The sequence below is a fragment of the Canis aureus genome, chromosome 25, assembly GCF_053574225.1.
Source record: "Canis aureus isolate CA01 chromosome 25, VMU_Caureus_v.1.0, whole genome shotgun sequence".
NCBI lineage: Eukaryota > Metazoa > Chordata > Mammalia > Carnivora > Canidae > Canis > Canis aureus.
The window spans coordinates 23,848,144-23,868,987 of NC_135635.1; the positions used below are offsets into that span (position 1 = coordinate 23,848,144).

Consider the following 20,844-nt stretch of genomic DNA (forward strand, 5'->3'; position numbering starts at 1 on the left):
TAATAAATTTGAATTCCATTTCTTTTTTTTTAATTTATTTTTTATTGGTGTTCAATTTACTAACATACAGAATAACCCCCAGTGCCCGTCACCCATTCACTCCCACCCCCCGCCCTCCTCCCCTTCCACCACCCCTAGTTCGTTTCCCAGAGTTAGCAGTCTTTACATTCTGTCTCCCTTTCTGATATTTCCCACACATTTCTTCTCCCTTCCCTTATATTCCCTTTCACTATTATTTATATTCCCGACATGAATGAGAACATATAATGTTTGTCCTTCTCCAACTGACTTACTTCACTCAGCATAATACCCTCTAGTTCCATCCACGTTGAAGCAAATGGTGGGTATTTGTCATTTCTAATGGCTGAGTAATATTCCATTGTATACATAAACCACATCTTCTTTATCCATTCATCTTTTGTTGGACACCGAGGCTCCTTCCACAGTTTGGCTATCGTGGCCATTGCTGCTATAAACATCGGGGTGCAGGTGTCCTGGTGTTTCATTGCATTTGTATCTTTGGGGTAAATCCCCAGCAGTGCAATTGCTGGGTCATAGGGCAGGTCTATTTTTAACTCTTTGAGGAACCTCCACACAGTTTTCCAGAGTGGCTGCACCAGTTCACATTCCCACCAACAGTGTAAGAGGGTTCCCTTTTCTCCGCATCCTCTCCAACACAGCAAATAGATCCTACACCCAAGAGAAGAAGGGAGTTAATAAAGATTCGAGCAGAACTCAACGAAATCGAGACCAGAAGAATTGTGGAACAGATCAACAGAACCAGGAGTTGGTTCTTTGAATTCCATTTCTTAGTGCATTTGTTAAAACCATCTATTTCCACAATGCAATTTTGACATAAATCTCAAGATTTTTCTAATCCATATAGTTAGTAGGAATCAACAAACATAAGCTTGTTTCAACATGTGCCAAAATGGATGTTAAAAAATTAAGTCAATGTCATTTCCCTCCAACATGTATTGGTCATTCTTAGCTCCGCATGGTTGCTGACTCTTCTCCCTGCCCTACATTACCACCCACTTTCCCCCTTACAATGTTACCTTTCAGCTCTCTTCTCAAATCCATTCTGTTCTATCACTTTCGTGACTGCTTTATTCACCACTGCAGGTTTTCCTCATTTCCCTCTTTGCCCAACTCTTAAGAGTTTTTCCTATACCAATAGTCCTCAAACTCACTGAGTATCAGTCTCCCCTGGAAGCCTTGTTAAATCGCATTGTTGGGCTTCACCCTCTGAGTTTCTGATTTTGAAAGTCTGGGGTGATGCCCGAGAAAAATGTATATTCTCAGGTGATGCCAGTGATATTGGCTCCCAGACTACCCTTTGAGAATTTTATTTATATAAATCACATGTCTTGTATTGTGTAGTCCCGTGTGAATGCATTGTAAGATAAAATACGCTTTTAAATGTTTATTTAGTTTTCTGATCAATAATTAAATACGAGACTATGCTAACATTTCATCTCAGTGCTTGGCAAAAAAAGAAAAAAAAAAAGGCAAACCAAGTTAGACTTTTGTTGAATTTCCATCCGATTGCACAGGGAAAGAATCTTTAAGAGATTCCATATTTTTAGGCTTTGAAGAAACATCAAACAGCTTCTATTTGCACTGTCCAAAATACATTAAAAATCTTTGAAATATAGACTAGATCCTATATTTGAAATATAATGGAGCCATTTATATAAAATAATCTTTCACCTAAACTTGATGAGGCTTGTCACTATTTAAAATATTAGATCAGCCCCAAGAGTGGATTGTATCTGCATTACAGAGACAGATGAATGTTTAAGGTTTCTGCAGTATTCTTTAAAAATTAGAACTAAGCAAAATATGGAGTATAGAACCTTCCATAGATTATAGAGCAAAAAGATGCTAATAAATATTTGAGTATTTTAGAATTTCTGTCTATTTTTAAGATTGTAATAATTTAATGATTTGAAGGTTTGAGAGTACTAATATTCAGGAATTTCAGTATCTCATAAAATATTGAAAAATGTAAAATATAAGCATTTCTTAAAAACTGACTTTGGATTCTTACAAAACCAGCATCTTATGGTCATAATCCCCTAGGGAGCTTAAAAAAAGCTACATATATATATACACACACATACATATATATACTGGTCACTGGATAGACTTATGAACCACTCATCTAATATCTGGATGATACTATCTACTATCTTGTACTTACTTAAACATTAAAAATTGCTGATCTTAAAAAAAATAAAAATAAAAAAAGAATTGCTGACCTTAAAAAATTCAGCAAATAATAGAAAGGTATTATCAGTGGCTTTTTACAGTATATAAGGTGAGAAGTTCTGATAAGCTCTGTCTCTGTAGTTAACTATGAAAATAGCCCCCCCAAAATGCCTCTGTTAGTTTTCATTTTGTGAACCACTAGACTTAAGTATACATCATGCAGGGTTTTTGTTTTGTTTTGTTTTGTTTTGTTTAGCAAAAGTTTAGGAAAGATTTTATATTGGATAGCTTTAACACCAGCAGTAATCACAAGTATAACAGACAGCCTTCAGAGATCTCTCTGTAAGTTCTTACTTTTGCTTTATAGGTCTCAGGAACTGACCATATCCTATTCCTAGGATTTGATCACATTAACCAAAGAAAGAAAGACTCTTAATGTTTTCTATTGAGCTTTTTTAAGGATTGATTTTTGCCTCAGTGTATCCTTCATATATTTACATTCTGTTTTCAGGAAAATTCATAGTTGAAAATTGACCAGGTATGCTTTTACAAATGGTATATTCATTTATAAAAGTTAGCAATTTGTTCTGCTTTCTATTTCAAATTTATGTGTGCATTACCACGAGGTGGTTACTGAGTAAGAAGAATGATCACCATTAGCAATGCATTCTCTTCAATGTGTTTGTTATTCTTTAAAGTATAATTAAAATACTAATCTCTTCTAAATGCTTATTTTAAGAATGGTGAAAGTTTAATTTATTAACATATATCTTTAGTGAAGTTTATCTGAATAAAGCATCAATGCAATCTACAGTTGAGGCTCTTTTTGCAAATATTGTGATCTTTTTAAAAACATCTAAATATATATATTGATGAGTTTATACTGCAATTCTGAGAAGATGCATATTTGATCAGAGCCTCTTAACCTGGAATCTATGGTTTATAAGAGCTCTTAGAGGATTTCATGGAGGAAGTTCACATTTGGAACTCTGAAGGTAGAAAACTAACTCTCTAAGACTGTATATGTAATTGTGCATGCGATTGCCTGGTTTTGTGTCTTCTTGTATGCATGTGCATATGTGTTTGGGAAAGCATCTATAACTATTAAGGTATCTATAATCCAGAAGGATTACTGATTTAGGGTATCATGCAGAACTTTTATGAAAAATTACCGTAAACAATAAGACCTTAAAAATAATTGAGTTTTTACACAATAATCATGTATTGTTTTCTTGTTCTAAATTAAATTTGGCATCTCCTAACTTGACAGAGTAGGTTACATGTAGTGCAATTTAGTTTCAAAATAAACATCTGTGATAATATATATTTTTACCTATTTTTAAAAGAATCTAAGGAATGGCCAAATAATATAGCTTTTTTTGAATTGAGATATGACATACAGCATTTTATTAGATTCAGGTTCACAGTAACATTTCAATATTTATAAATAATGTGAAATGTTCATAGTAAGTCTTGTTAACAACCATCAACACACAGTTACAAAACCATTTTTTTCTTGTGATAAGAACTTTCTAGATCTACATTCCTAGCACTTTCAGATACACAACCAGTATTATTAACCATAGTCACCATACTGCACTTTACATATCCAGGACTTATTTATTTTATAACTGGAAAATTTGCATGCCTTTACCCATTTCAACCAAATAATATGGCTTTCAAGCTATTTTTCAAACTTTGTTTTGCCCCTCCCTGTTGATATTTAGAAAAACAGCACGTTAATGGAAGAACGTGGCCATATTAAAACTTGTTCAGCACCAAAGCACTTTCTGTATGTATCTGTAGTTCATTATGTACTACCTCTATTCAATACCAAAATTCATGAACTTGCATTAATGAAAATCTAGTTAAAGAGAATCTAAACTTTCTGTACTTTTTTTTGTCTAAGTTCAAAACTTTGTTGTACTAGAAAGGATGCTAGAGATGCCCACACATTTTGTAAAGATAGGTTAAGGAGCACCTGACTGACTTACTTAGTGGAGTGTGTGATGTGCAACTCTTGATCTTAAGGTTGTGGGTTTGAGACTCATGTTGAGTGTAGAGATTCCATAAAAATAAAATCTTTAAAATAAAAAAGATTAAAAAATCATAAATGACTGAGCGTCATCACTTTGAATAGTTGCTTAGAGATCAGGTCTGTGTTTGGATTAAATAATTATTTAAATTTTAAGGTTCTTTATTTTTAACATGGCATAAACCAGTGGATATTTAGATGGATTCTAAGTCTAGAATACAGTTAGATTAATTTTAATGCATTTATATATTTTTTTCTTTATGAGTTGAACATATTGGGGGCAAAACCCTATCCTTTTCATAATTATTCAGCAGATGACAGTACATCTTCTACACCTATAACATTGACATAGACATACTTAGGTATTTGTTGTTGTTGTTTTCAAGGAGAGGTAATATAAGCACTGTGGTTGAGGGCTCTGGTGCCCAACAAGTTGGAGGTGATTATCTATCTTTTATTAATCATACAATCTCAGACATTTACTTCACTCCATATTCCCCAATTTATCCAACTATGAAATGCAAATCATAATTAGGCATGTGAGAAGAATTAACTGAATTAATGCATATAACACACTTTAAATAGTGCCTGACACAAAGTAAATATTCAGCAAATATTGGCTATTACTCTTACCAATTATAGTTGGATAGACAGACTATTAAATGTAATGTTCTTGCTACCCTGTATTAATTTGATTTGAGCTTATAGGACCGAAAAGTAAATATGATCATGTATTTCTTGAGGCTAGAAGTCAAGAATGAAATCTCATTTGGACAATGAAAGAGACATATATATGTGATTGAGTCACATATAACCTCCTTTTTCAAATGAATTAGCTCTTCTTAATCACCACATTATCTAAACTAAAATTTGGATATTAATGTTGAAATATGTTTCTCAAAGTGTTCATAGTAAAACGCTATATTTAGAATGAATTAAGAATGTGATTGTTTCGATTTTTAATTTAAATTCTAATTAGTTAACATATAGTGTAATAGTAGTTTCAGGAGTAGAATTTAATGATTTATCACTTATATATAACACTCTATCACAAGTGCCCTCCTTAATACCCATCACCCATTTAACCTATCCCTCTCTACCTCCCCTCAGTTTGTTCTCTATTTGTGGAATTTATCTTATGACTTGCCTTTCTCTTTTTTTCTCTTATGTTAATCTGTTTCATTTCTTAAATTCCACATATCAGTGAAATCATATAGTGTTTGTCTTTCTCTGACTGACTTATTTTACTTAGCATAATACACTCTAGCGCCATCCACCTCATTGCAAATGACAAAATTTTGCTCTTTTGATGGTTGAGTAATATTCCATTGTGTATAACTACCACATCTTCATCCATTCATTAGTTGATAGACATTTGGGCTCTTTCCATAGTTCCATAGTTTGGCTATTGTTGATAAAACTGCTATAAACATTGGGGTGCATGTGCCCCTTTGACTCAGTATTTTTGTATCCTTTGGGTGAATACCTACTAGTGCAATTCTGGGTCATAGGGTAGGTCTATTTTTAACTTTCTGAGGAATTTCCATACTGTTTTCCAGAGTGGCTGCACCCAGTCTAAGAATGAATTGTTTTGAAAGTTATTTAAATAAAGATAGATACACTAGGGAGATCTCTTCCTTTGTCTTATAGCTCCAAAGGTGACAAAGGGGGCAGGATTAGGTAAAGCCTTTTGAAGTGTAACAAAGGAAGATTATCAGCTGTGTTCTTATCATTAGACCTTAGAAATCATATATCACAGTTCTGAAAACTCTATGGAAAAATACTGAAGCTGGTCTTTAGCACTCACAAAAACTTGATGAAATATATTTTTTTATGGTGTGGACCACTAATACTTTGTTAGTAGACTCTCTGGATGTTCACCTACCAGCAAAGTGAAGAGGAAATGCAGTCGTTACTTTAGGTATCATAAATGCAATCCTAGGGAAGAAACCGAAAGCTATAGGATTTTCTTGACTAAAGACTGGGCCAGTGCTCTTTAAAAAGCTCTTCACCATGCAAATGAACAATGGAGTCCCTCACTGAAACATCTGTTAGCTACATACAACTACTCTTAAAGGGATTAACAATGCTAGAGGCTGAAATGTAATCAGACAGGTGAAATAGTGATAAGATAAAATACTTGTGCATGAAATTGCAGTGATAATTTTTAATACTGTTGTGTAACTGAGTTTAGAAAACTTGTGAAATGATGTTAAATTCTTTAAAACATGTCCTTCTCTTTTGCAAGATGTATAAAAACTAGGGATATGCAAAAGGGATGTTATTTTATCTTACTTTATTTTGAAATATTTTCAGATATTTTAATAGATGTGATGGTATACAATTTGGGTGTCTTAACCCTCTACTGAAGATGCTATAGAAAGATATATGTAATTTTCAGTTATGAAAAATGAAGTTAGCTGCCAAATTCTTGTTTGTTAATTTTGGCATCATATAATGTGAAAACAGAGTATAGAATAGAAATGTTCAAAGTGAAGCTAACATTGGGGTTTTTCCACCTGACCCTGGAAATAAGTGAGAAGAAAAATCTGTGGGAATACCGAGGTTTTATTATATTCTGGTTTGAACATGAATCTGAGCTAATGTGTATTATGGGCCATTCATAAAAATATTCCTTAGTTTACTGAATGGATTTGTGATTGCTCTTGTCGGGGATGTGTGTGTATGTGTGTGTGTGTGTGTGCATGTATGTGTTTATTTATGGGTTTGCTTGTATTAATGTGTGGGTTTTAAATAAATAATTCTAGAAGTGTACCTTCACTTAGTCTGCAGGGGCTTGTAATGATTACATTATGCATATTGACTTCTAAATCCAAGTACATTATAAGCGAAGATTCATGTTTGAAACTATTGTCTAAAGAATATTCATTCAACACCTACTAGTGTTTTCCGCATATTCTGTAATGTGTGGAAGAAATGGAAACCATTTTGGGTGTGGAATTGTAATATTGAAGATTTTGTTTGCACACATTTTTTACTTTTACTTTCTCCACATTTCCTAACCCCAGCCAACAGCTGACACTTGCACCATAGCCAATGTCCTTGTATTCACTATTATCTATTAACAAAAAAAATCATATAAACAGATTATGATTATGTTCGTGTTGACATTTCTATTTTTAAAAATTAAAATGACCACTTTATCAAGTATTCTTAGTATATTTTTAAAATAGTCAAATATATTAGAATTAACTTTTAAAACATTAGATATCAAATCAGGGTGATTCATCACTTTTCTAGGATCAAGACATCCTATTAACACATCTTAGAGAAGAAATGTATAAACAGGATCCCTGGGTGGCGCAGCGGTTTGGCGCCTGCCTTTGGCCCAGGGTGCGATCCTGGAGACCCGGGATCGAATCCCACATCAGGCTCCCGGTGCATGGAGCCTGCTTCTCCCTCTGCCTATGTCTCTGCGCCTCTCTCTCTCTCTCTGTGACTATCATAAATAAATAAAAATTAAAAAAAAAGAAATGTATAAACAGGGATATCATCTATTAATATTATCCTGAATTATCCTGAATATTAGATGTGTATACACTCAAATATATTTTAATGGGAACTTTTAATATTATACAATTAAGAAATACACTTAGAGACTAACTTCCTCAAAGATCTTAGGATACAATTTTATTTTTAGGAAGAGATATGCTTTGTGGGTAGTCAAAGGATTATGGAAGTAAGACATTATAAAAAGAAAATCTTTAAGTAGTAAAATTAATTTTTTTAATCATTTCGATATCACTCCTCTTGTAGATGTCTGAAAAATCAATTTAATGCCTATTCGACAAAAGATACCCCAAGTGTTTTGATAGATGACTAAGGCTGGTCAAGAAATGATGGGGAAGATAATAATAACAAAAAAACACAAATACATGTTTAAATTTTAGAATTATAGAATAAATCCTTTTCATACACATACACAATTATGAAGAGGGAAAGATTGCAAGAAACTTTATTTTATAGGGCATATGAAGTTTAAAGTGCAAAACAGGAAAGAATATTGACAGAAACAATGCTTGGGGTAACAAATGAAATTGGAAAGAACTTTGACATAAGCAGAAATAAGCTTTCAATATTCCTATCTGATGTCAAAATAACCTGTGTAGCTGATGCTTTCTTAAAAGCATGAGAGGGAGGTGGAGAACTAAAAACGGTCCCTGCTTTAATTAGGAGCAACCATCAAGAAGAGGCAGCTATTTAAAACAAAAAGTGAAGTGCATAATGTTACTTGTTTAAATATTACGATATCTTGAGGAAGGTTGAGCCAGATGACTGGTGCATATAATGCCCATAGGAAAATCTAAGACTTTCAAAGAAAAGCAGAAAAAATACATCTAATCAATATAGGCTTTGTAGAAGGCTTTATTGCCATTTGTTCTAGGCGTAAGGGAGAGGGTCTCCATATTTTTGTTTCTTCAGTGAATTGATCTTTGACTCACTCTGTGCCAGCCTGTACATTTAATGCATTCTTTTTTTTTTTAATTTCTTTATTTATCTTACTCTTGCAGAGTGACATTTCACTTTTTCATGTTTTAGCTAAATAAGCCACGTAAGCAATTTAGAAAAAAAAAAAAAAAAAGCTCACTGAATTTCAAACAAGGTTTTTTTTTTTTTTTCCTTTGCTTTCTCTTGCAGGAAGTTGATGGCAATAAAGTTATGTCTTCATTTGCCCCACACAACTCATCTACCTCACCTCAGAAAGCAGAAGAAGGTGGGAGGCAGAGTGGTGAGTCCTTGTCGAGCACGGCCCTAGGAACTCCCGAACGGCGCAAAGGCAGCTTAGCTGACGTTGTTGACACGTTGAAGCAGAGGAAAATGGAAGAGCTCATCAAAAATGAGCCAGAAGGTAAAGGCTAGAAAAGGAAACAAAGTGGTTGCTGTTTCCTGATTTTAATAGTTGGATCTTAACTTCTAGTTCTCTCTTTTGACTTATACTCAAATTGGGACAAAATGGAAACCTAATGCTGTGAAGACGGATAGATTTTTTTCCCCCAGAAACATCTCAATACATCTGTCCCAATTTTTTAAATCATTAATTTCTGTTGTGATGTCTTCCTCATTTGCACACATGGGTAAGTTGTGGTTGAGTAAAACTTAAGGATTCAAGAATAGAATGTGACAGCGGAGCCCAGAATAGGCACCACCTACATCCCAAATATCTGCAGGCTAGCTTGTTCATCTTCAGCTTTTGTCCCCAAGGCCATATTACAACTTTATTAAATTGTATAACCTTTATACATGAATGCATCTTGTGCTACCTTAGTTTAGTCTCTTTCTGGTATAGTCCAAAATTAATATGGTTGGGTCTATTCTATATTTTAAAATTATTGATGCTCTAATTCTGTGGTCTATGCTGAAGTTCCCATTTTTATTCAACTTCCAGGATGCCTTTCTTTTAAGATTTCATCTTCCAAATCTATTTAATAGTTACTGACAGCAGCCTATAGGAGGTATGCACAAGAAATAATCTTAGGATTAAAGCAAACAAACAGCTGATACTGTTTATAGAATTTGTGCATAATTGATAGTCACCCTATATGTTATAGATGTTTCCACCTCCTACTTAAACCTGTGTTCTTCCTAAGTTTGGATGCCACATTACACGTAAGAACATGCCTCCTATTTAAAAGTCAGATGGAAATTTCAAACAAACAAACAAACAAACAAAAAATACTGACATAAAAAGACATATTTTACACCAAAAATATACTGCATTTATACTATGTAACACTCGGTTGGGCTCATTTCTAGTCTGTTGTTAGGACACTGGCAAATTAGGAGTATATATGGCACAAAATGTATGTTAACCAGTATATTTGGGAGTCATATGGTAATTAAATATTTCTGGGTCCCTACCAGATGCATAGCTGGGACATGGATTTTAGTTATAATTTATGTAATTCACATGATCTTACAGTTGGAAAGAATTTTAGAGATAATCTAGTCAGCCAAAGACTTTTGGCTTTCATCCACATGGAGATAAAAATGGGGTTTTGAGGAGGACCTAGACAAATTTTTTTTAATGTGTTGGAATTTTTCTTGATATTAAAAATACTGTCTTATTTAAGAATTGTTTAAAAAACCATAAAAACTGAAAGGGAAAGGAAAATTGCTTAAATTTGTAGCTTTCTGATATAACAACTCTTAACCTCATGATGTGTTTTTTTTTTTTTAGTTTTGCATATTCTGTTAATTTTACATGATTAATTTTACGTTTTTAAAATCATGTTGTATCTTTTACATTGTCATATATTATCATCAACTAAAGCCCACAGTTTATTCAAATTCCATTAGTCTTCAAGTGTGCTTTTTCTGTTCTGGGATGCCATCAAGGATAACATGTTACATTTAGTTGTTATGTCTCGTTGGATTCCCTTTGGCTGTGACAGTTTCTCAGACTGTTTTTGTTTCTGATAACCTTGAAAGATTTGAGGATACTGTTCAGGTATGCTGTAGAATGTCCCTCTGTTGGGATTTATCTGGTGGTTTTCTCTTGACTAAACGGGGACTATAAGTTTGGGGAGGAAGATTCCAAGGTAAAGTACCTTATTGTAACAGCATATCAAAGGTACATACTCTCTATATGATTTATGAATTTGATGCTGACCTTAATCACCTGGCTGATACAGTGTTTGTCAGGGTACTCCACTGTAAAGTTACTCCCTGCCCCTTTCCATACCACACTCTTTGGAAGGAAGGTGCTTTGTGCAACCCACATTTAAGGAGTAGGGAGTTATGTTCCCCCTCCATCAGAGTAGTTTCTACATAATTTATTTGGAATGCCTCTGTATGGGACATTTATGTCTTATCCAACGATTATTGATTTATTCAATCATTTATTTATATCAATATAGAGAGCATGGATGTTTTATACTTTGACTTAAAATCCAATTCTGCTTTATTTTGTTATTCATATTGTTTCAGCTTTGGCCATTGGAAGCTCTTTCTATTGACTTCTATGTCGTTTTGACATACCACTGTGCTTCTGGGTCATTGTTTCTTGAGTACTTCTTTACTTTCTGGCACTATAAAGTGCTGCAGACTCATGTTGTGTATTTCAAGCTCCAGTTCAAGAATCAATCATTTCTCTAAGAAGCCCTGGTTGCTCTTATGAGAGAATAGTATTAGAAGGCCAAATCTGGATACAAGGTCTGTTCTTTGCCCATAAGGAATCATTTCTTTATGTTAGGGCCTCTTGCCTGACAAAGCAAGGGAATATATTTGTGTACTAACCTGTATACACACATATCTATAAATATTTCTAAGTCTAATTAATTGTCTATATATTAAGCTAAACATGAGTTCTTACTACTGTCTGCAACTGTAATCTGTTTCCACACAGATTCCAGCTTCATTCCTTGTACATTCCCACCCCAACTATTAGTAACCTAGATCTGATCACCCACCATCCATTTACTTATTGTTCAATTCCAGTGTATATATATATAACGGTATCGGGATTATTAACTGATATTACCATGGGATACATCTTCATCAATAGGGCATAGTACTTACATGCAGTTCCTTTTGCCTTTAGTTTCACAGATTCCATTTATTTCCAAAGTTACTTAAGTAATTTTTCTTCCACTCTATTCAGGGAGATTTCCCCATACATTTGTAATATGATTAAATTATTTCTGTAGTTTTCTCTTGGTATCACTCAAATTACCAAATAATCTTATAGAATCTTCTTACATCAAGATTCAGTCTTCTTTTTTTAAGAATCAGTCTTTATGTTGTACATGTCTACATATTTTGACAAATTCCTGTTGCCACTTATCCACCATTGCAGTGTCATTCAGAACAGTTGTTTGATAACCTTTAAAATCCCCTGTACCTTCTTTATCCATCCCTCCCTCTTTCCCTAGAATTCCAGACAATCATTGATCTTTCTACTATCTCTGTAGTTTTGCCTTTTCTAGAATGTTATATCATTGCAATCACACAGTGTGTAGTCTTTCAAACTGGCTTCTTTCACATATCAGTGTGCATTTAAGTTTCCTTCTTGTCTGTTCATGGCTCATTTCTTTTTAGCACTGAATAAAATCCCATTGTATGAAGGCATCACAGTTTGTTTATCCATTCACCTATCAAAGGACATGTTAGGTTTTTCAAGTTTTTGGTTAATAAGAATAAAGCTTTTATAAATATTTATGTGAAGGTTTCTGTGTAGACATAAGTTTCCAGCTCAACTGGGTAAATACCTAGGACTATGATTGCTGAAATGTATAGTAAGATTATACTTAGATTTATAAAGAATTTCCAAGCTGTCTTCCAAAGTGGCTGTGAGATTTTGCATTCCCAGTAGCAACGAATATAAGTCCTTGTTGCTCCATATCCTCAGCAGCACCAGCATTTGATATCGTCAGTTCTTTGGATTTTATCCATTCAGATTGGATTGCAGTGGCATCGCATTGTTGTTTTAATTTGTAGTTCCCTGATGACACATAATGTTGAGCATCTTTTCATATATGTATTTGTCATTTGTATGTCTTTGTGTGTTTACATTGCTTGCTCATTTATTAACTGAGACTTTCTTTAGTTGTTGAGTTTTAAGAGTTCTTCGTATATTTTGGATGCAAGTCCTTTATCAGATATGTGTTTTGCAAATATTCTCTTTCAAGTTGTGGCTTGTGTTTTTTTTTTTTCTTCTTCTTTTAACATTTTCTTTTGCAGAGCAGAAGATTGAATTTTAGTAAAGTCTAACTTACCTCTTTTCTTGTGTTGATCATACTTTAGATGCTGTAGCTAAACATTGCCTAGCCTGATGTCATTTAGATTTTACATTCTGTTATTTTCTAGAAGTTACACAGTTTTGTGTTTTACAGTTTAGGTCTGTGATCTGTTTTGAGCTGATTTTTGTAAAAGATTTAGGTTCTGTGTCTAATTTGTGTTTTTGCATCTGGATGTTTCAGCACCGTTTATTGAAAAGGCTGTCATATCTCCATTGAATTCCCATGTTCCTTCACCAAAGATTAGTATTTGTGTGGATCTCCCTTCTGCTCTCTATATTCTGTTCCATTGATCCATTTGTTTATTCTTTTGCCAACATCTTGCAGTCTTACTTGCTATCACTTGAATGTTGGGTAGTGTCAATCCTCCAACTTTGTTGTTTTACTTCAGTATTGTGTTGATTATCCTGCCTCTTTTGCCTTTTCCTGTGGACTTTAGAATTAATCCTTATATCTATAAAATTACTTCCTGGGAAATTGGGAAGAATTGACATCTTAACAGTATTCAGTCAGTCCTTCTATCCATGAACGCAAAATATTTCTCTATTTATTAAGATTTTCTTTGATTTCTTTTGAGTTTCAAAGTTTTATGCATATAGATCCTGTACATATTTTGTTACACTTACATACAGTATTTTAAGTATATTGTATTTTATTATATTATTAATTTATTTAATTGAGATGGGGAGTGGCAAAGGGAGAAGGGGGTCTTATGCAGAATCCACACTGAGCACAGAGCCAATTGTTCAGTGCTGGTATAAAGGGAAGCAATTAGCTTTTGTATATTAACCTTATATCTTGTGACCTTGCTGTACCTGGTTATTATCTCCAGGTGTATTTGTGTACTTTTTACATTTTCTGTATAGACAGTCATGTTATCTATGAATGAAGATAGTTTTAATTCTTCCTTCCCAAGAAATACACTTTTTATTTCCTTTTCTTGTCTTACTGCATCAGGTGGCTTCCAGTACAGTGTTGAATAAGAATGGTAAAATGGGACAACCTTGCCTTGTTCTTGATTGCAAGGAGAAAGCTTCAAGTTATCATCATTGAAATATTAGCTGTGGGTTTTAGGTAGATGTTCTTTTTCAAGTTCAGGGAATTCCCTTCTATTTCTAGTTTCCTGAAAGTTTTTTTTTTTTTTTTTTTTTTTTTACCATCAATGGTTATTAAAATTTGTCAAAATTTTTTCATCTATTGTTATGATGCACCTTTTAAAATTTTTATTTGAAATTTCCATTAGTTGACATTCAGTGTAATATTAGTTTTGAGTGTACGATATAGTGATTCAACATCTCCATATATCACTCAGTGCTCATCACAACAGTGTACTCTTTCATCTTCACTATTTATCCCTCACCCACCTCCTCTTTGGTAACCATCAGTTTGTTCTCTATAGCTAAGACTGTTTCTTAGTTTGCCTCTCTTTTTTTTCCCCCTTTACTCGTTTGTTTTGTCTCTTAAATTCCGCATATGATTGAAGTCATATGACATTTGTCTTTCTCTGACTGACATTTTGCTTAGCATAATACTTTCTAGCTCCTTTAGTGTGTTCTTATGATGTGGTTTTTTAATGTTGAACCAACCTCGCAAACTTCAGATAAATTCCACTTAGTTGTGGTTTATAATATATATTATTGGATTCAATTTGCCAGTACTTCATTAAGGATTGTTGCATCTATGTTCATGAGAGATATTAGTATATAGCTACTGTGTTTTTAAAATTTATTATTTATTTATTTATTTTTGCTGTTTTTTTAATGCAATATTTTATCTGATTTTTTTTTTAGTAGATATGCTGGATTCATGTAATGAATAAGGAAGTGTTTCCTTTGCACATTATTGTTTAACTTTTGTTTGAGATATGTTTGTGGGCCAGATCTAAGGTCTAAGAATAACTATCACTATAGTATTATATATTGCATTACAAAGTAATTTGGTTTTTTTTGCGGGGGAAGGGTATCTTTAGATGAGGTTCTCCATGGAAATTTGGTGTGTGACCTTGCTATTTCTCCAGTGTGTCATGTTGGCTTTCAAGTAGTTGCACAGACTCTTAATTTGGAGGTATAAGACAGGCCAGATCCAAATGAATAACTACCAAAAGGAAAAAAAGACAGTAGACATTGCCTCCCATTTAAGGTATTGGAGCTTAGGAGAAAAATATAATTTCTAGAAACAGCTATGCAAGCAAAGGAGCAGATGGAGCATCCACAGCAGAGAGTTGACATGAAGAAACATCACTATTAAATGTGGATATTATATTGTCTTCATTATTGTATTTCCCACAACTTTTTTGAACTTTTCCATCTACAGATATATTAAAAGCTCAGCTCAAGAGTGACTTGCTAAGGAATGATATAAAGATATTGAGAAAAATATACAGATAGTCTTTATGGAAGACAGGAATTTAAATTGAACATGGCTAACATGTAGAAGCCTGAGTTCCAGAAAGATACTTTATATATAAATGAAACCACTAAGATGCATTTATGTTTACATACACAATATTCCTAAACCTGTGCTTCAAATACACAGAAATGTAAATGTACTCACTTTCATTGATAAAGAAATTTGCCATGGCAACCCTGTTTATTTAATGGCTGCAACAATTGAGAGATATGTCAAGCAGCAATTATGTATTTCAATTAAATGATGTTCTTTTTTTTTAAGATTTTATTTATTCATTCATGAGAGACACAGAGAGAAAGAGAGGCAGAGACACAGGCAGAGGGAGAAGCAGGCTCCATGCAGGGAGCCTGATGTGGGACTCGATCCCGGGACTCCAGGATCATGCCCTGGGCCAAAGGCAGACGCTAAACCACTGAGCCACCCAGGGATCCCCTTATATGATGTTCTTAAGTAAAAATATAGAAAAGCAGAAAATCATATCATAGGAAAACAACAGAATGTTGACCATAGTTTATTTAACTCTAAAGAGGAAAAAAAATGGGGAAATACATCCAGGGAGATGTGTAAAAGTCCCAATAGTAAGTAGAAAGTTACATTGACTTTAAATACTCCATTAATCATAGATATGGTTGGGAATGAGAATGGCCACTAAAACCTGACATCATCTAAGCATTAGAACAATGATACTGTATATAGTATCAAACGATCATAGCTCTGTGATGTACTATAGCATCAAAAGAATAAAATAGGAATAAATTTAACCAAAAGAACTACAGAACTTACACTCAAACATTACAAAACACTATAACAGCTTTGTGATGATAGCAGCAATATGACGATGAGGAGACCAGAGATAGGGTGAATGGAACTAAATGTTAAGCTCACAAATATATGCCACAGAAAAATCCTTTCTTCCCCCAAGCTATTTTTTCCATTGTTTTTCAAAGGCCATTAAAATGAACAGCAGGTTGTAATGAAAATTTCATTAAGCCCCAGCTAAATCATTATGAGGGTGCCATATTCATGCCTTTGCTTCCTCTCATTGAAGGGGAAAAGCAGATTTCAGTAGAAAGTCTTTATTATTTGCGACCTTGTCCCTGCCAACAGCAAACTAACAAAAATTCAGAAGTTAGAGGAGAATGGTGTGTCATACAAAAGGAGGCCACCAAGGTGAAATGGTTAGAAAGAAAATTAGATTTGCTTATGAGTTGAAGAAAAAAATGGCTCTCTTTTATTCCATCTAGCTTAGTTTTTCAAGCAATTAAGATATTTCAAAAGTCGTAAGTAGAAGAAAAATATACTAATGTATCTTTGTTTGTATCTTTTTCCTCCATCAGAAGTGGTGCCTAGTGTTATTCAAAAAAGACTGGCATGAAAGACTTATTTGTCCAGTGTCTCTAAATGACATATTTGGAATGCCAAACTTCATAAAGCCAGAACTTCATAGCTCAAAATATCTGCCCTATACAATATAGTTACATTATACTTGGTAGTAACTAAGCTCTATCAGTCTTTAACTATCAGTGGCTAAGAATAACAACAAGGTTTAATATTATAGTATGGGACATGTCATGTCTGCATCAAAACATTAAGTTATAATGTATTGGTGGGGGAAAATGTAACATATATTAAGTACATATCATGTGTTAACTATAGTGTTACATAATTTATAAGAAACACTTCATTTAATCTCTACATAAACCTTATAGCCAAGGCTGCTATGTATAGCCGTCGCAATTTCAGGAAGTGCCACTCACATGAACTAAATATTCTTATTCTTATCATCTCCATTTTCAGATGAGGAAACATGATTAAATATGTCACAGTGTGACTAAGTGTCATGGTCATTATTCAAACTGAAGTCAATCTAAACTATAATCCATGCTGTTAACCACTAGTTATACTGTTTCTTCCAATTAGGAATTTTGCCAGTAATAGTTTAATGTTACTTTTTAGCCCACGTGTGCCCAAATTCCTTTGAAATATTAAACAATAAAGTAGTACTTAATAATTATCTGCCAAAGTAAGTTCCTGATGCCTCAGTGGTGATCAAATTTCCAGAAAGTTTTAATTGAAAATCAGCTCAGTTTGAAATGTTTTGAGTTTAAAGTGCAAAAAAAAAAAAACTATGCCTTGGAGAGTACCTTAATAAAAACTTGTTTTAGGTTTTATTATGTCTGGGAGCAAAATAGTTGTAGAATAATAGAAATTCAGAATCAGATAAAATGTAGACACATTTTGGGACTCTATCCTCATCTTTGAGAGAGACAGAGACAGAGACTGAGACTGAGATGTGCCTGAAATCCCACAGCAGGTGTTGTTAAAGCCATATGAGGATCCAGTCCACATCTTACAGGTACAGGTCCATTTCTTTTCTTGTTCAGTTGCCACATACATTCAGACTTTCTTTTTTCTCCTTTTCTTGGACTTTTATACATAATGTTAGTACCTTAGTTTTTCTTTTTTTTTTTTTAAGATTTTATTTTTTTATTCATGAGAGACCGAGAGAGAGAGAGGTGGAAACATAGGCAGAGGGAGAAGCAGGCTCCATGCAGGGCACCTGATGTGGGACTCGATCCTGGGACTCCAGGATCACGCCCTGGGCCGAAGGCAGGCACTTAACTGCTTAGCCACCCAGGCGTTCCAGTACCTTAGTTTTGAAGAGTATTTCACTATTCCTTAAATGTGATGGAATCTAAGGCAACCAGATATCTTAATTTACCTAATAAAGCCAAGATAGTTATCCACAAATGTCCCGAGTTCTCAAGTTATGGTAGCTAGGGCTGATCTATAAATGTAGATCAGCATTAAGTTTAGTTGGTCAGAGTCAGGCCTTAACTTGATTTCATTTGAATTTGGGGTCATTAACAGCACAGGTGAGAATAATTTTACCTTAATGAGACTTTAAATACCTCACTCAGAATTGTTTCAGATGCAAGCATTATAGCAGGCCTCTTATTTTAACTTTTCTATATTAACATCAGCACAGCACTGTTTTCAGTATCTCTTTGCGATGGCCATTTCAACTTACAAATTTACATCTCTTCCTTCCAGTAACACAACAAACAAAACTCACTTTTTCTTGATTCCCATCATCTCTGTGTAGTTCTGTTCCTCATCTCTCCAAGTCTCAGTTGCTAGAAAGAGTACTCACTGCTGTAATTTTGTAACCTTTTTAAGTACTGTGATTTGCCTCCATTGTCACTCTTACTGTAATGAATTGTCCATATATTTGTCAGTTTCATCCCCTACATTAAACTCCTTAAAAGTGAGGTTAGGACACATAGTAGATATTCAAAATATTTGTTGAAATGATGTTTTTACTTCCTCCAGCGTTGCCCCATGGCTGTCTTGGGGATGAGAGTGCAAAGACCTTAATAAAGATAGGACTCTTCTGACAAGATATTATGTGAACTACCTCATTTAATCCTCAAAATCTTTGAGGTTAACATGATTTTGTATCTTAAAAATGAAAAACAGAGGCTTAGTAGTTTTTTTTTTTTTTTTTTTTTTTTTAAGAGAGAGAGAGCAAGAGAGGGAGGGAGGGAAGGAGGGTTGTGAGGCTGAGGAAGAGGGAAAGAGACTCTTAAGCAGACTTCACTCCCAGAGCCAGAGCCTGACACATGAGACTCCATCTCAGGACCCTGATATCATGACCTGGACCAAAATCAGGAATCAGATGCTTTAACTTCTTGAGCGACCTAGGAGCCCCCAGAGGCTTAGTAATTTGCTTATGTTCTTATTATATAGAGGAACTAGAATTGGAACAAAATTACTGTCCTCCACCAAACTACTTGGCAGTAAATATAAGACTATAATATGATCTGACTCAACCCCTTTTTTTTCCCTTAATGTTATTTTTACCACTTTGCTAAGGTGCATATTCTTGTGCTATCTTATCAAACTGCATGTGGTTCACTCAACACTGTATTTTTAATACCACTATACTTTTTCATGTGCAGCTTCTTCTGCTTTTTAATGCCTGCCTTTTGTACCAGTAAATTGTTTTTCACCTTTTAAGAGTCAATACCTTCTCTGAACACCTTTGTCAGAATTTGGCTTATTCTATTCTATTAGGACTAATCCACCTCTATTAGTTCTTACCTCATTATCACAATTGTTTATTTACCTCCTGTCTTCCATTAGAGTATGTGAATGAAGAGTCCTTAGTTTAATTACCTGTGCCTGTCTGTTTCTTAATAATGGGCTTGACACATAATAGGTGATTGTTTATCTGAACTGGTATGACAGTTAACCACTAATTGACACTTTGTAGCCTTTGGCAACTAACAGTCCCCTAAAAATTGACTAGGCTTCATTGTCTTTTTCTTCTGGTTTTAACATTCTCTTTTCTTCATATCCTATTTAGATTCTTCCTTGACCTCTATCTCATCATCCTGTCTCTTCCAAGCTTCTCATTATTTAATCTTTGAGATCATTACTTTCAGTTCTTTCTGTGACTTAGAGGCTCAAGTTTTGTCTTATGTCACAAAACTAGATACTAAAAAAATCAGGATAGAAAGGTAAAATACACACAGAATGAAAACTTTATATTCACATTAAGCTTTTAAATGGCTGTAATATTTCACATTTTGCTAAGGAAGTATGTTGGTCTTATCTATGCACTAGTGGCTATAGACAATAATTCTCCCCCACAGCTGTAGGTAAAGTGAAAAGTGAATTGAATTGAATCTATGAATAATTTTCCAAAATTCAAAGCTCAAACTGATTCTTTAACAGTGTGTCAGCATAACAGAGACCAGCACACCCTTTTCTAGGTGTGTTGAGTTGGCATGGGAGAGGGAGTTCTTATTTCTTATGATGGGCTCAAAAGTGAGGGCAGCTTAATTTTGGATCTTCTATTCTACAAACCTATCCCTGCCCTCCCTCCACAACCCCCCCCCCCCAGTTCATGTTAAAGAGCTTTGGTGAAAGAAAGATGACTGATTCCCTTCAACACCTTCCCTGTTCCCTCGAGTCTTCCAAGAACTTTAGCATGTTACCTCAAGGGTAGAATTTCCAAACACAGGATTCATGATGCATTTTAAAAATTTTAAATATGAATTTCTTGTGTAAAACTGAACCTCTACCTTATTATTTTAATTGTAAAAAAGTACATTTTCTTGCCTTTAAGTTGCTATAATGACTATGTTAATGTAATGAATATCTGCCTTCAGTTGGCAATGCTAACTGCCCTACTTTCATCAGAAGGTTGTCGAAGGAAACAAATGAGGTAATGCACATGAAAGTACTTTATAAATTATAACCAACTTGGAATTGTACCAGTTATTGTCATTATCACATCTTGGCTAGTTAAAGACAATGGTACTTTAGGCATGCTGGAAACATTATATAGTTTCCAGTGTTGCTTTCCCAGGATGCTTTTATACACTGGAAAAAAAACGTGATTCAAGCCTGCAAAATTCTGGA

General features: G+C 34.1%; 1 protein-coding gene and 1 long non-coding RNA gene across 25 annotated transcripts in view; one reads left to right on the plus strand and one right to left on the minus strand.

Annotated features, from left to right (window-relative positions):
* The window catches only part of SOX5 (SRY-box transcription factor 5), a 994,522-nt gene that overhangs the window by 685,803 nt on the left and 287,875 nt on the right, over positions 1-20,844 (plus strand). For all 24 annotated transcript variants that reach the window (XM_077870731.1, XM_077870732.1, XM_077870738.1 and 21 more), the window contains one exon: positions 8,909-9,119. In XM_077870731.1, the coding sequence (XP_077726857.1) occupies positions 8,909-9,119 (211 nt within the window). The remainder of the gene's footprint in view (positions 1-8,908; positions 9,120-20,844) is intronic.
* LOC144297091 (uncharacterized) lies at positions 296-19,601 on the minus strand. The gene is made up of 3 exons (XR_013364154.1): positions 19,519-19,601; positions 8,967-9,126; positions 296-690 (listed from the first exon to the last, which is right to left on the minus strand). It is a non-coding gene; the product is annotated as an uncharacterized LOC144297091 (long non-coding RNA).